General features: G+C 46.5%; 1 protein-coding gene across 3 annotated transcripts; it reads left to right on the top strand.

Annotated features, from left to right (window-relative positions):
• Positions 1-256: 256 nt before the first annotated feature.
• ythdc1 (YTH domain containing 1) lies at positions 257-11,668 on the top strand. Of its 3 annotated transcripts, none has more exons than XM_014340161.2 (17): positions 257-456; positions 1,984-2,085; positions 2,356-2,645; positions 2,720-3,113; positions 3,207-3,269; positions 3,368-3,462; positions 3,782-3,890; positions 3,994-4,111; positions 5,101-5,185; positions 5,258-5,412; positions 7,684-7,763; positions 7,896-7,932; positions 9,223-9,262; positions 9,512-9,577; positions 9,768-9,959; positions 10,060-10,244; positions 10,768-11,668. In XM_014340161.2, exons 1-17 carry the CDS (start codon positions 429-431, stop codon positions 10,775-10,777), a joined length of 2,049 nt encoding a protein of 682 aa, XP_014195647.1. In that variant the 5' UTR covers positions 257-428; the 3' UTR covers positions 10,778-11,668. The 3 variants fall into 3 exon arrangements, with proteins under 3 accessions (XP_014195647.1, XP_005942614.1, XP_014195648.1); XM_005942552.3 differs by having other exon boundaries at positions 259-456; positions 2,717-3,113; positions 10,768-11,665; XM_014340162.2 differs by lacking the exon at positions 10,768-11,668 and having other exon boundaries at positions 259-456; positions 2,717-3,113; positions 10,060-10,725.
• Positions 11,669-11,687: the final 19 nt, after the last annotated feature.

Below are 11,687 nucleotides of genomic sequence, written 5' to 3' on the forward strand. Positions count from 1 at the left end.
AACGCCAGTTGATCTAAACGCCAGTAGATCTGAAACACCTGCACATCTGCATCTGGCGGGATGTAAACAGCGGCCAGGATGAATGAAGCAAACTCCCGCGGAGAATAAAACGGTTTGCAGTGCATGCGACCTTTATGCTCTGTAATGTGGTTTCTCTCGGTTGTCTGTGTGATGTGGTCACGTTCAGGTTTGAGAAATCCCGTTCAGCCCCTCTCTGTGCCCTGTGCAGACTCAGTGCTCCGGCCCGGCAGGTGGCGGTGTTCACCTGTCGGCTGGCAGCAGCAGAAGTAGAAGAAGAAGACGCTGCTGTTAGACAGTCCGCCATTTGCTGACCCTCGGATCCTCCGGTAGCTTCTTCTTCCCAACAAATCTGCTACAGCTACACCTTCACCTGAAGCGGTACCTGCGCGCGCGGCACAGCGGCGGTGATGGCGGCCGACCGGCGCGAGGACAAAGGTGAGTGAGGAGGACCTTTGTTAGCATTAGCATTAGCCACGAGCTGCCTTTGTTTGATGCCGCTCGGAGCGGATCGTTAATCGATAATAACTGTGATGATCGATACTGAGATATTGCCCTGCTGCTGACGGGCGCGTGACCATTTGATGTGTCGGTGCGTTAGCAGCTCGTGTTTGATCCATCACGACGCTGATGAGCGGCTCGCTTTCACTGCATCAGACTCCGATCAGAAAACTGCTGATTTTACGGCTGAGGCCGCTTTAAGCACGCCTGAGAACAGGTGGAACCGGAACCTAGTTCGTTTTGGGCCACAATAAGCTCTGACGTGTTCGGGGGTGAGGGGTCAATGATTTGGTCGATTTTAACGACACATCTGATCGCATAAAAGCGAACTAGGGAGACTGTTTACAGGTAAACAGGCTGGTACAGAGCTGCTGCCCTGTGATTGGCTGAGACGTGTGGCTAAATCCAGCAGTGATCAGAGGAGCGTAAACACGACGAGAGCGTTAACGAGTCAGCTTCCTCTGTTTACCTGCTAAAACACCATGGTAATTGATGTTAAATCCCTCATCTGGACAGGACCAGGCGATGTTCAGTTTCCTCTGATGCTTTTATGGGCAGCGGAGATTTTCTTTAAGCAACGTGTTCCTGAAAGCTGTGAACAAAGCTCCAGATTTATTTCTTATAAGTTTTTAATCACCATTTTATCATCATTATCTGATAATACCAACATTTGGAGCAGGGGACACTCACAGGGATTGTTTTGTGTTGATGAAGAGTCATGTAATGTGTGCACATACTCCAAACCTGAAGGAGAGAGCCTGGTTTAACAGAAAATGTTTATAACCACCTTAGTGATAGCTAAAGTCTTTGACTGGAGTTTTAGGTGGCTTAATAAAACCCAACTCGAAGAAAACCTGGATCTGAACTCTGTGTGAAGGGTTAAAAACAATAAACAATAAATTGCTTCTTCCTATTCAACTCCAATCGCTCAGTTTCCCATTCAGGCCAACTTTTCACCAAGTCAGCATTCTACTTGCATATCACGACACTGATGTTGATTATGTGTAAATATGTAGGTTACCCATAATCCTTCACTCTGTCTGTAACAGAGCCCAGCTGGTTTTTAGGGCCACTACAGATATGTTAGTGTAACATCGATGGGTCTCTCTAACATTCATGTGGAGTTAGTTAAGAGTCCTTTCCGACATGATATGTTTACAAACGTACTTTTATTGGGTCAACAAGTTGTGGACTACTTACTTTACATTGTGCCCGGCTGTGCCAAGATGAACTGATTGTTGCTTGTGGGCTCCAACAGGTATGCGGTTTCTCTAGGTTTACTTGTTAACTTTCATTCTTCAGATGTGAGAAATCAAATCTGATATATCAGCAGGTGTGTCACCCAGGCTTTGGTCTATAAACACCAACACAGACAGACAATAACAGAGTCCTCCTTCTGCCTAATCAGCCAGGTGTGCGTTACCTGTCCTTCTCACACGTGTGTGTGTGTGTCTGTGGTTTCAGATGGAGAGCTGAACGTTCTGGAAGATTTACTGACTGAAGCTCCTGATCAAGATGACGAGCTGTACAACCCCGAGACAGAGCGTGACATCAGCGACAAGAAAGGTACAGACAGTACTAAAGAGAATACTAAAGACAGTACCACAGACAGCACTACAAAGAATACTACAAACGGTACTACAGAGAATACCACAGACAGTTAAAGAAGATAGACAGTATTATAGAGAGTATTCTAAAGGTACTACTGTAGCTGGTACTACAGATGTTACTATAGCCTGTTAAACATACTGACACTACTAGACAGTATCACGAACATTCCTGACCTAAGTTATTAAAAACTGTGCATGTTATTAAGCTCTCATCGCTGTCTGTCAGGTACGAAGAGGAAGAGCGAGCGTTCTGACAGCCAGGATCTAAAGAGGCTCCGCTCCTCGTCAGGCCACGGTACTTCTAGGTCATCATCCTCCAATAAGAGAGCTCCAGGGCCATCTCTGTCCTCCTCTAAAAAGGCGTCGAGCCCTCGCGGCCGGCACTCCACCACTTACCGTCATGAGTATTATGATGAACGAAAGGGGAGACGTGGGGCCCGAGAGGTGACGAGGAGCCGTGGAGGAGAGGACGCAAGACGGCGAGAGTCCCAGAGAGGCCTGGAGGGTCTGAGTCAGGTACTGCTTACACTAAAAGTACAATTTTAACGGTTTCCAGCCATTCGTATTAACTTCCTGTTTGTCTTCAGAAGTTACGCCGTGATGAGCGGCGAGCAAGTCCCTCCCCCCATGAGGAGGAGAACCAATCAGAGGACGAGACAGGAGCAGAATACGGCTCAGAACAGGCATCGGGCAGCTCCTCCCCCGCTGCTTCCCATGTAGAGGAGGAAGAGGAAGATGACCAGGAGGAAGAGGAGGAAGAGGAGGAAGAAGGTATGGAAGAAGAAGAAGAGGAGGAGGAGGAGGAAGAGGAAGGAGAGAAGGAGGAGGAGGATGAGGAGGAAGAAGAAGAGTACGACCGTCGTGGTGGTGAGGGCAATGACTATGACACACGTAGCGAGGCTGGTGATTCACGCTCCGCCTCCTCTGTCAGCTTCTCTGATGATGGCGAGTCAGCACACTCAGGCTCTGCCTCCGAGGCCTCAGGTAACCATAGAGTTAGTAATGTACATTTTTCTTTTCAAGGAGAAAAAAAAAACGATGACATAATGTTTGAAATTACTGCTTTTAATTTGAAAGGTTCAGAAAAGAAGCGGGAGAAGCTGTCATCGTCGGTCCGTGCAGTTCGTAAAGGCATGGAGAGTAAGGACAATATTCCATGGTTACTTACCCGTTACTACACTTATACCTTTACTGAGTTGCAAGTAATCAGATTACAGCTATTTCCTGTGTTGTTGTAGATCCAACAAGCAAGCTGCGTTATATCCTGAGAGATGCCCGATTTTTCCTCATTAAGAGCAACAACCACGAGAATGTGTCGCTGGCCAAAGCTAAGGTACACGTTGACCCCCTCGCTGTTCCCCATTGTTCCCCTTTTCAATCCATGTCACCTCCCTCATGGTTCCAACTGTCATTTTCTGTTGTCACCCCTTCTCCTTGTGTTGTTCCCCTCATTGTTCCCTCTCTTTCCCGTGTCTTCCCCAGTGTATTTTGTGTCATTCCTTGTTGTTCCCCTCGATTTTCCCTCTGTCATTCTCTATCGTTCCTCAGGCGTTGACTGTGTTGTTCCTTGTGTTGTTCCCTGTCACCCCCCTGTGTTGTTCCCCGTTTTGTTCTGATAGCTGAGGATGATTTGGTGTTTCTGGCGTTTACAGGGTGTTTGGTCGACACTGCCGGTGAACGAGAAGAAGCTCAATGCTGCCTTCCGCTCAGCTAGGAGCGTCGTTCTCATCTTCTCTGTGAGGGAAAGTGGAAAATTCCAAGGTATGAGGAAAAGAGGTTTTCAGTATCGTATGTCGTTGTCTGTTCACCTTATTCACCTTATCCTCTTCTTAACTCTGATTGGTCTGTTTTGTCTTATCCTCAGGTTTCGCTCGTTTGGCGTCAGAGTCTCATCATGGTGGCTCTCCGATTCACTGGGTGCTCCCTGCTGGAATGAATGCCAAGATGCTGGGAGGAGTCTTTAAGATTGACTGGCTCTGCAGGTAAACAGCTCCATCCAGTAGGTTTATACTCTGTTTCTATTGGTTCCTGGTGAGTGTTTGACTTCTCCTAGACTGATCTCGGTCTCAGGTTCTGATTTTAAATTTTATGGACAAAATTTTATGGATGAACTGGAGGCAGAGGGTATTGAGGTTGATTCTGGGCTTTGACCAACAGATCGAGAATATTGGCTTTGAAAATAACTACCTGTGAAACGTGAAATCCCTGGCTGGCTGGCTGGCTGCTGTTTGGGGTGTGTCCATGTCTTAGGTCAGCTCTTTAGCTCAGCGGTCCCCAACCCCCGGGCCAAGTCATTTGGTACCGGGCCGCGTGTGAAATGTGTGAAATGTGTGAAATGTATGGCTCAGGTGTGAAATGTATGGTTTTCAGGGTTTTTATCGGTTTTTAGCGTTATTTGGTTATCGTTTTTATCGCTAACTCGGTTTTCCTGGGTCTTTTCACGTGTGTTATGAATAAATCTTCTTTTTTTTCGGTACCGGTACTAGTTTTATTTTGTTGTATTTATCCGCGACACCTTAAAGGCCGGTCCGTGAAAATATTGTCAGGCATAAACCGGTCCGTGGCGCAAAAAAGGTTGGAGACCGCTGCTTTAGCTTATACTTCCTGCAACCTGAAAGTAAGATGTACTCTAGAGTTGCTCCCCTGGTTTGATTTAGAGTGAAATCAGCGTGCACATCGCTTTTAATGCACCCCGTGTCGGCCAGTCGTTTGACTTCTACATAGATTCACTGAGCGATGTTTAGCTCCCCCCTCTTTCACGCCAGGAGTCGCCACAGCAGGCTGCTCTGTGTTTTTGCGTTGGTGGATTTTGGGGCTCTGCCTCATGACGTTTGCTGAAGGTGTGAACCTCTGGAGCCACCTCTGCATAGATGTAGTTCACGTGTTGTGTGATGGTTCACCGCTGATGCCCTTGCTTGCTGCTTGCTGGCTACTTCATTCAGTGTTGTCTTCTTTTTTATTTCCTTTTCAGGAGGGAGCTTCCTTTCATTAAGACCGCCCACCTCTCCAACCCCTGGAACGAACACAAGCCGGTGAAAATTGGACGTGACGGCCAGGTCAGCTGACTGTTCTATTACGAATCACGTTTTCCTGTTCTATCACATGATGCAAATCTGTGTCTCTTTCAGGAGATCCAGCCGGACATTGGTGCTCAGCTCTGTGCCCTGTTTCCATTGGATGAGAACGTGGACATTCACCAGGTGGCTCGCCGCATTCGTCACAAACGTCGCACACCATCGGAGCCGCGGCCTCGGGGCCGACCACCACAACGTGAACCGGGAAGGTTAGCCAATCATCAAGCTCCTCCTCCCGCTTCCTGTTCTTCTTCTTCTGCTGTGACCACGGCGCCACCTGATGCTGGACGACGGAGACAGCCGCTGCCCTTAGCTGGCGGCTAGCTTTCCCGTGGCTCGCGTTGCTGGCTCTCTGGTTGTTATTTTTCCAGTCTGGAGCTTCCCGGAGCGAAGCCTCACTCTGCATCTTTGGTCGAGGTGTTAAAGTCAGGCAGGAAGTGAAGTCCTCGACAAGCGTTAAACAGCTGACGTCACAGAGGAAGTTTAACCCTTCACTTGAGTTTCATTTCCTTTGAAGTGTGAGCTGAGCAACATCTCTTTGTTTTATTTTGTAATTTTTAGCTGAATTTTGTTTTGTTTTTTTAGGTCTGTAGTCTTTACGTAGCTGAGCTGAAGTTTTGTTGTTGTTAAATTTGTCCTTTGAAGCTCTTTGTCTTCGCAGGATTTTGATACTTCAGAGGTTAAAAAGTGAAAATTTGTAGCTGGACTGAAGCTGACCCTTTCAAAATAAAAGCAGAAAGGACAAGCGTCACTGGCTGGACTGACGAAGGAGGGGGTGGGAGGGTGAGCGAGGTAGAACTAAAAAAGGAAGGGAGCATCTGAGACCCCAATGGACTGTTTCAGGTGTTTGACCGGGTTTTACAGGTTGGTCAGGAGGGGGCGGGGCCTCTGGACTGTATCCACTGAGGTGTGGTGAGTCTAAAGGGGAGGGGCCTCAGGACTGTATCCAGTAAGGTTGTGTGTTGTGGCAAGGCCTCTGGACTGTATCCAACGAGAAGTGTGGTGTGTTGGGGGCGGGGCTCCCTCTGGTTGTATGAGGTAAAGTTGCAGGTGCCTAAAAGACTGAAAAAAGAAAAAAAAAATACCCCTGGACTGAAAAAAGTGACCCCTCCCCCACATGAAAGGACAGTCATGTTCCCCTCTTCCTCCCCTCTCCTCCCACTGGCACACACACACAGGACGGCGAGCTGGTTGTCGATGTGTGTGTGTGTGTGTGTGTCGCTCTGATGGACGAATACAGTGAGCATAAAATTAATCGAATGGACGGAGCGACAGAAAGACGACGCAGTTTGTCATTTCTGTTTAAGGACTGTTGCTGGTCTGGAAGGGGCTGGGCAGGGCTCACGGGGCGGGGCTTTGTGTATTGATTGACAGGACTGCACCATCATCATCATCACCCCTCACCTTTTCAAAATAAGAGGGTTTATAAAAGCCTTTAACATGGACTGATGAGGAGAAAAACTGTTTTTTTTTTTTTAAAGTGTTGCCCCTCCCTCATACGCAGCAGAAGCGGTATGTTGTCCCTTTCAGAGGTTCTTCTTCATTTGTTCTTTTTTTTTTTTTTTTTTTTATATTGTGTGTGTGTGTGAGAGAGAGAGAGAGAGAGAGGAGGACTTTGGCAGGCTGCAGGATTCTGTTTTCATCCTTCAGAGTGAAACTTTTAAAACAGGAGATTCTGTGTGGACATCAGTTGATTTAAAAATAAGCCAAAACAAATTTGGAACAGCACTGGAATAGGCCCAGAGCACAATGAGAATAGGATCAGTATATGGTTGGAACTGGATCAGAACAGGGCCTAAAAAGGACCAGAGTAGGGCAGGAACAGCACCTTAATTCAGCCAGAATGGGAATGGAACATGATCTGAACAGGGCTAGAATAGGACCAGGACAGGATTGAAACATGTTCATAATAGGACTGGAATAGGATCAGAACAGGATTTGAACAGGGTCTTTATCAGCGTCTGACTTTCTTGCGTTTAAACATCATGTTACAGACAAAGCTGTTTCCACGCACAAATTGAAGGTGTCACCTGGTGTAAATGTCCAAATCAGTCTGTCTTTATCCTCAAAGCTTTCTGTTACTAGACCTGTGTGATATCTGATTCGTCCAGGTAAGCGTCAGGTGAAGTCACAGGTGAAGTCACTGGTGAAGTCACAGGTGAAGTCACAGGTGAAGTCACAGGTGAAGTCACAGGTGAAGTCACAGGTGAAGTCACAGGTGAAGTCACAGGTGAACCGCACAAAGCGGCTGATTGTGTTGCAGTTCGAGTTTGTGTGTGAAAACGGATTTGGGTGAGGGTGGGGGATTTCTTCTTGTGTTGGAGTCTGATCTGAGGAAGTATCCGGTTTGTATTGGTGTGTGTGTGTGTGTGTGTGTGTGTGTGTGTGTGTGTGTGTGTGTGTGTGTGTGTGTGTGTGTGTGTGTGATGGAGTGTACCTGAGTGCATGTGTGTGTCTTACCTGTGGACTTGTTTATGTAGGCGTCGACCTGAAGAGTATGACCTCCACGGCAGGAAGCGACTGCGACCTGACGGTCCACCAGACTTCAGCCAGCGAGCAGGTTAATGTGCAGCTTCCATTTAAACAGCCGACTAAGACCCAGATTTTCAGGTGCAGGTGTCGAACACACCTGTTACCTGAATATTTGCCATTCACTGTCACCTCAACCGAACTTTATGTGTCGTGCTTTTAGGGTTCATCCAGGACCTGAGGAGCCAGCCAGTGGACAGGTGAGACACACCTGGAATCGGGTTTCTTCTGTATTCCTCTTAGACCCTGAGTTGATGTAATCAGACTGATATTAGAAACTTCATCACATCTTCAAATGTCTTTGACCAGACATCCAGAACAAACGCTGCACTGTTCCTCCTGAATCTGAGTTTCAGCTGACAGCAGACTCTCCTGTACCCAGTCTTAGACCTTCCAGGTATATCCCCAGCTGTGATCCTTCTGGTTCACCTTATTACAAAGGGGATCATCACCAAAGTCTGTCAGTCCAGAGTTACTGGTGGGTATTTCAACCAAGACTGGCGCATGACGTGCAAGAACTGGGGACACATCCAGGAAGTCTTTTAGCTACTGTGATGGGCAAGTCATGCACCTGATCTTCAGACTCTGCTTCCTCTCTGGAATGGTTTGCAGAGGAATTTAGGAGATCCTCAGAGGTGTTCCTCCAACTCCAACTATACGTCCAGAGTCTAGCAAGCTCAAAAGGACTCTATTCAGCTCGATAGCTCCTCTGTTGTTCACCATATGGTTAAAGGGTTACCAGACGACAGGTACCAACCACTTTACAGCCACAACTCCATGCATCTGATCCAACTCTCCATCAGGTGGTGATCCGTTCACACCTCAGCTCCTCTCCTCACCTGAGGCCTTAGATCTGGTGATACAATTACAAAATTATGAACACCCTTAAGTTCAAACATGGTGTTCGTTATAGACGAACCAATAACAAAACACCACTCAGGTTCAGGACGAGCAGGTCATTCTTCCCAATCGTGCCAGATCGAGGTGACATTGTTGCCCTTGGCAGAATTAAAGTGGAGCTCCTAGATGTTTCTTGGGGTGAGGTGCTGCTCTGTGCTCAGTCACGGAAACAACTCTAGTCCATGAAGGAACCCCTAAACATCCAGGTGCCAAACTCCAGTTCCAGAAGCTGAGCTGGCTTCTCAGCCTCACGTGCTTGCTCAGATTCCTTCCATACCACAAGTGTGACGTCCTCCATTCCTGTTGCCGGTATGGGCTGCTGGGACCAGACTGTTGAGGTCTGCCCCTGTGGTTGGCGCCCAACTGCCACGGCAGGTGGTCTATACCCAACCATCACACCCAGGCAGACCCACAGGACCGCATCCACACTAAACTCTGCCACCTGCAAGTCCCTTCATATATTGATCAGAAACTCCTCCACCATGATAAAGTGAAGATTCAAAGGATCTAAACTTTCGTCTTGAATTTAAAAAAAAATAAAAAATAAAATTTGAAAGTCTGAATTTCTCATGAATCTGTTCTCTTTCCAGGCGATTTTCTGGCGTAAGACGAGACGTGTTTCTTAATGGGGTGGGTCCAAACGTTTCACTTCATTGATTACTTATCACTTCACTGATTGTTTATTGATTAGTCTGATTAGTATTGATTAGAGGTGTGGGTGAACATAAATAAAACTGTAAATGATTCAGTCTTTCCATTAAAAACAGCCCGTAATCATCACAAATATCACATGCAGATCATTGGATTTCAGACAGGAAGGGGTTTTCTTGTGTTTAGCTGTGTCCTTACCTGTGTTCACCTTTGTCCTTCTTGTTTCAGTCCTATAACGAGTATATGAGGGATTACCACCACAGTGTCGGCCCCCCAGCGCCCTGGCAGACTCTGGTATGAATAGGTTATTAATCACGTTCTGATCGATTGTTCCTGCCTGTGACGGATGATGAAAACATGCATTTTACCTGGAAGCAGGAAACTGTTTTTGTGTTTTAAGATGTTGCATGAGAATTTTCAGATTAAAAGCCTTTATTAAAGTCGCTACAGACTGATCTAATGATGATGCCACGTGTGTCATCAGGCGGGCTATCCCGGCGTGGAGCAGCCACCCCCACACCATCCACCCTACTACCACCACAGCCACCCACCGCCTCCCCCTCACCAGGCCTACCACCATCATCACCACCCACCCCTGCCACCACACGAGGCCCCGCCCCCTCGCTTCAGAGATAAGCAACGAGCACCACAGCACCGCGCCTTCACGTCCAGCCCAGTAAGTTCACTCAGTCCAATCAGGCGTATTGATTAGTGATCAGCACAGCCTCTTACTGTTTTTTTGTTTTTGTTTTTGTTCACCCTCCTCCATCATACAGCACGACTATGACATGCGAGTGGACGACTTCCTGCGGCGGACGCAGGCAGTGGTGAGCAGCCGGCGGGAGCGAGAGCGTCAGCGTGAGCGTGAGCGAGGTGGCCCGCGCCGTGACAGAGAGCGAGAGCGAGTGAGGGATAGAGACAGAGAAAGAGAAAGGGACAAGGAGAGGGGGCGGTACCGCAGGTGATCTGATGACATCACTTCTTGGCAGCCTGCACTGCTTTTTTTTTTTTTTTTTCTTTTTCTTTGGCAGCCCGCACTGCTTTTTGACTGGTTTGCTGTTTTTGTTGAAAATTATGAATTAAAAACAAACAAACTGAGTGATGACATCATCAGTTTTATGTGAATAAAGTGAAAACTTGTACAAAGAAATATTTGGTCAAAACTTTTATTTTGGCAGCCTGTGTGTGACTCCTGGTGCAGTGCCAGACTTCCCACAATCCTCTGTGTTCATTTTTTTTTTTATGTTTTGAGAGTCTGGTGATGCCCAACGTGAGGGTGGAAGCAATCTAGACCCAGTACTCAGATCTAAGATGTCATAAGATAATGGAAGAAACTTTTATTATGAACATGTTTCTGTAACAATTTCTCATTTTATTCTGAAAAGTAGTGCAGTGTTTCCTGTTAAAGCTTTCAAATTAAATGTTTTTAAGTATGAAACTCATCCCGTTTCCCTGTTTTCTTCACTTCCTGTTTGGGGAGTTAGGACGCACTAAGTGGGGCTCCCTGCACATCCACGTAACGCTTCATATTCCTGCTTCCTCCCAGGAAGAGCTGCACAGTGATGACTGTAGGTGACCATCATCATCATCATCATCATCTGGTCCAGTCTGTAGTCTCCATGATAGTAGTTGTGTGCATTTATGCAGTTTTAGCAGTAGTTAAGTCTCCAAGTGAAATATTAGCTGTTAGCCACAATAATTAAAGATGAATTGTTCTTCAGATGAACTAAAGTTTGGTCCGGGTGTATATTCAGGTGAGGATACCTGCCTCAGAGAGTAGTTTTGATACGTCACAGTGGGCGACCAAGGGGCAAGAACTGGAGCACCATTTTCGGGATCACCATTTTAAGATCATCCAAATTGGCTGCAGGACATGCAGCGTGTGGATAAAGCATCAAACTGAGACCTTCTTCACCTTGTGGTAGTCAACACAACCGTGTAGACTAAAGATGTTCCTGGACTAATGTCTTAGTCGACTAACCATGGAAATTTTTTTTCGACTAATCGACTGGTCTAGCACTAAGAAACACTCAGATATGAAGTTACATTTGAGAACTGTTTAATGGAAGCTGACAACAACAAAGCTGTTTTAAACCATTAATCCCATTCTTAAATAATGAACCATGATGCTTAACTGTGCAGCATCTTAATGTGCATTAGCAACATTACATGTTATACTCCAGACAGCGAGGCAGAAAAACACTTAAAATAAAATGATGTTAAATATGATATGAAAACATGTTACGACAAAAGTTAACGTGTTATTAAAATGTAACAAATGAACATCCGAAAAACTGCAACTGAAGAGTGCGACGTGCATTATGAACGATGAACGCTGTTCACCCACCCACTTCTATAAAGGTTAAAATCTAAAATAAAACAGTAAATCATTTAGTTGTTTTCT

Source organism: Haplochromis burtoni, unplaced genomic scaffold, assembly GCF_018398535.1.
Source record: "Haplochromis burtoni strain Fernald_Lab_line unplaced genomic scaffold, NCSU_Asbu1 Contig_320, whole genome shotgun sequence".
NCBI lineage: Eukaryota > Metazoa > Chordata > Actinopteri > Cichliformes > Cichlidae > Haplochromis > Haplochromis burtoni.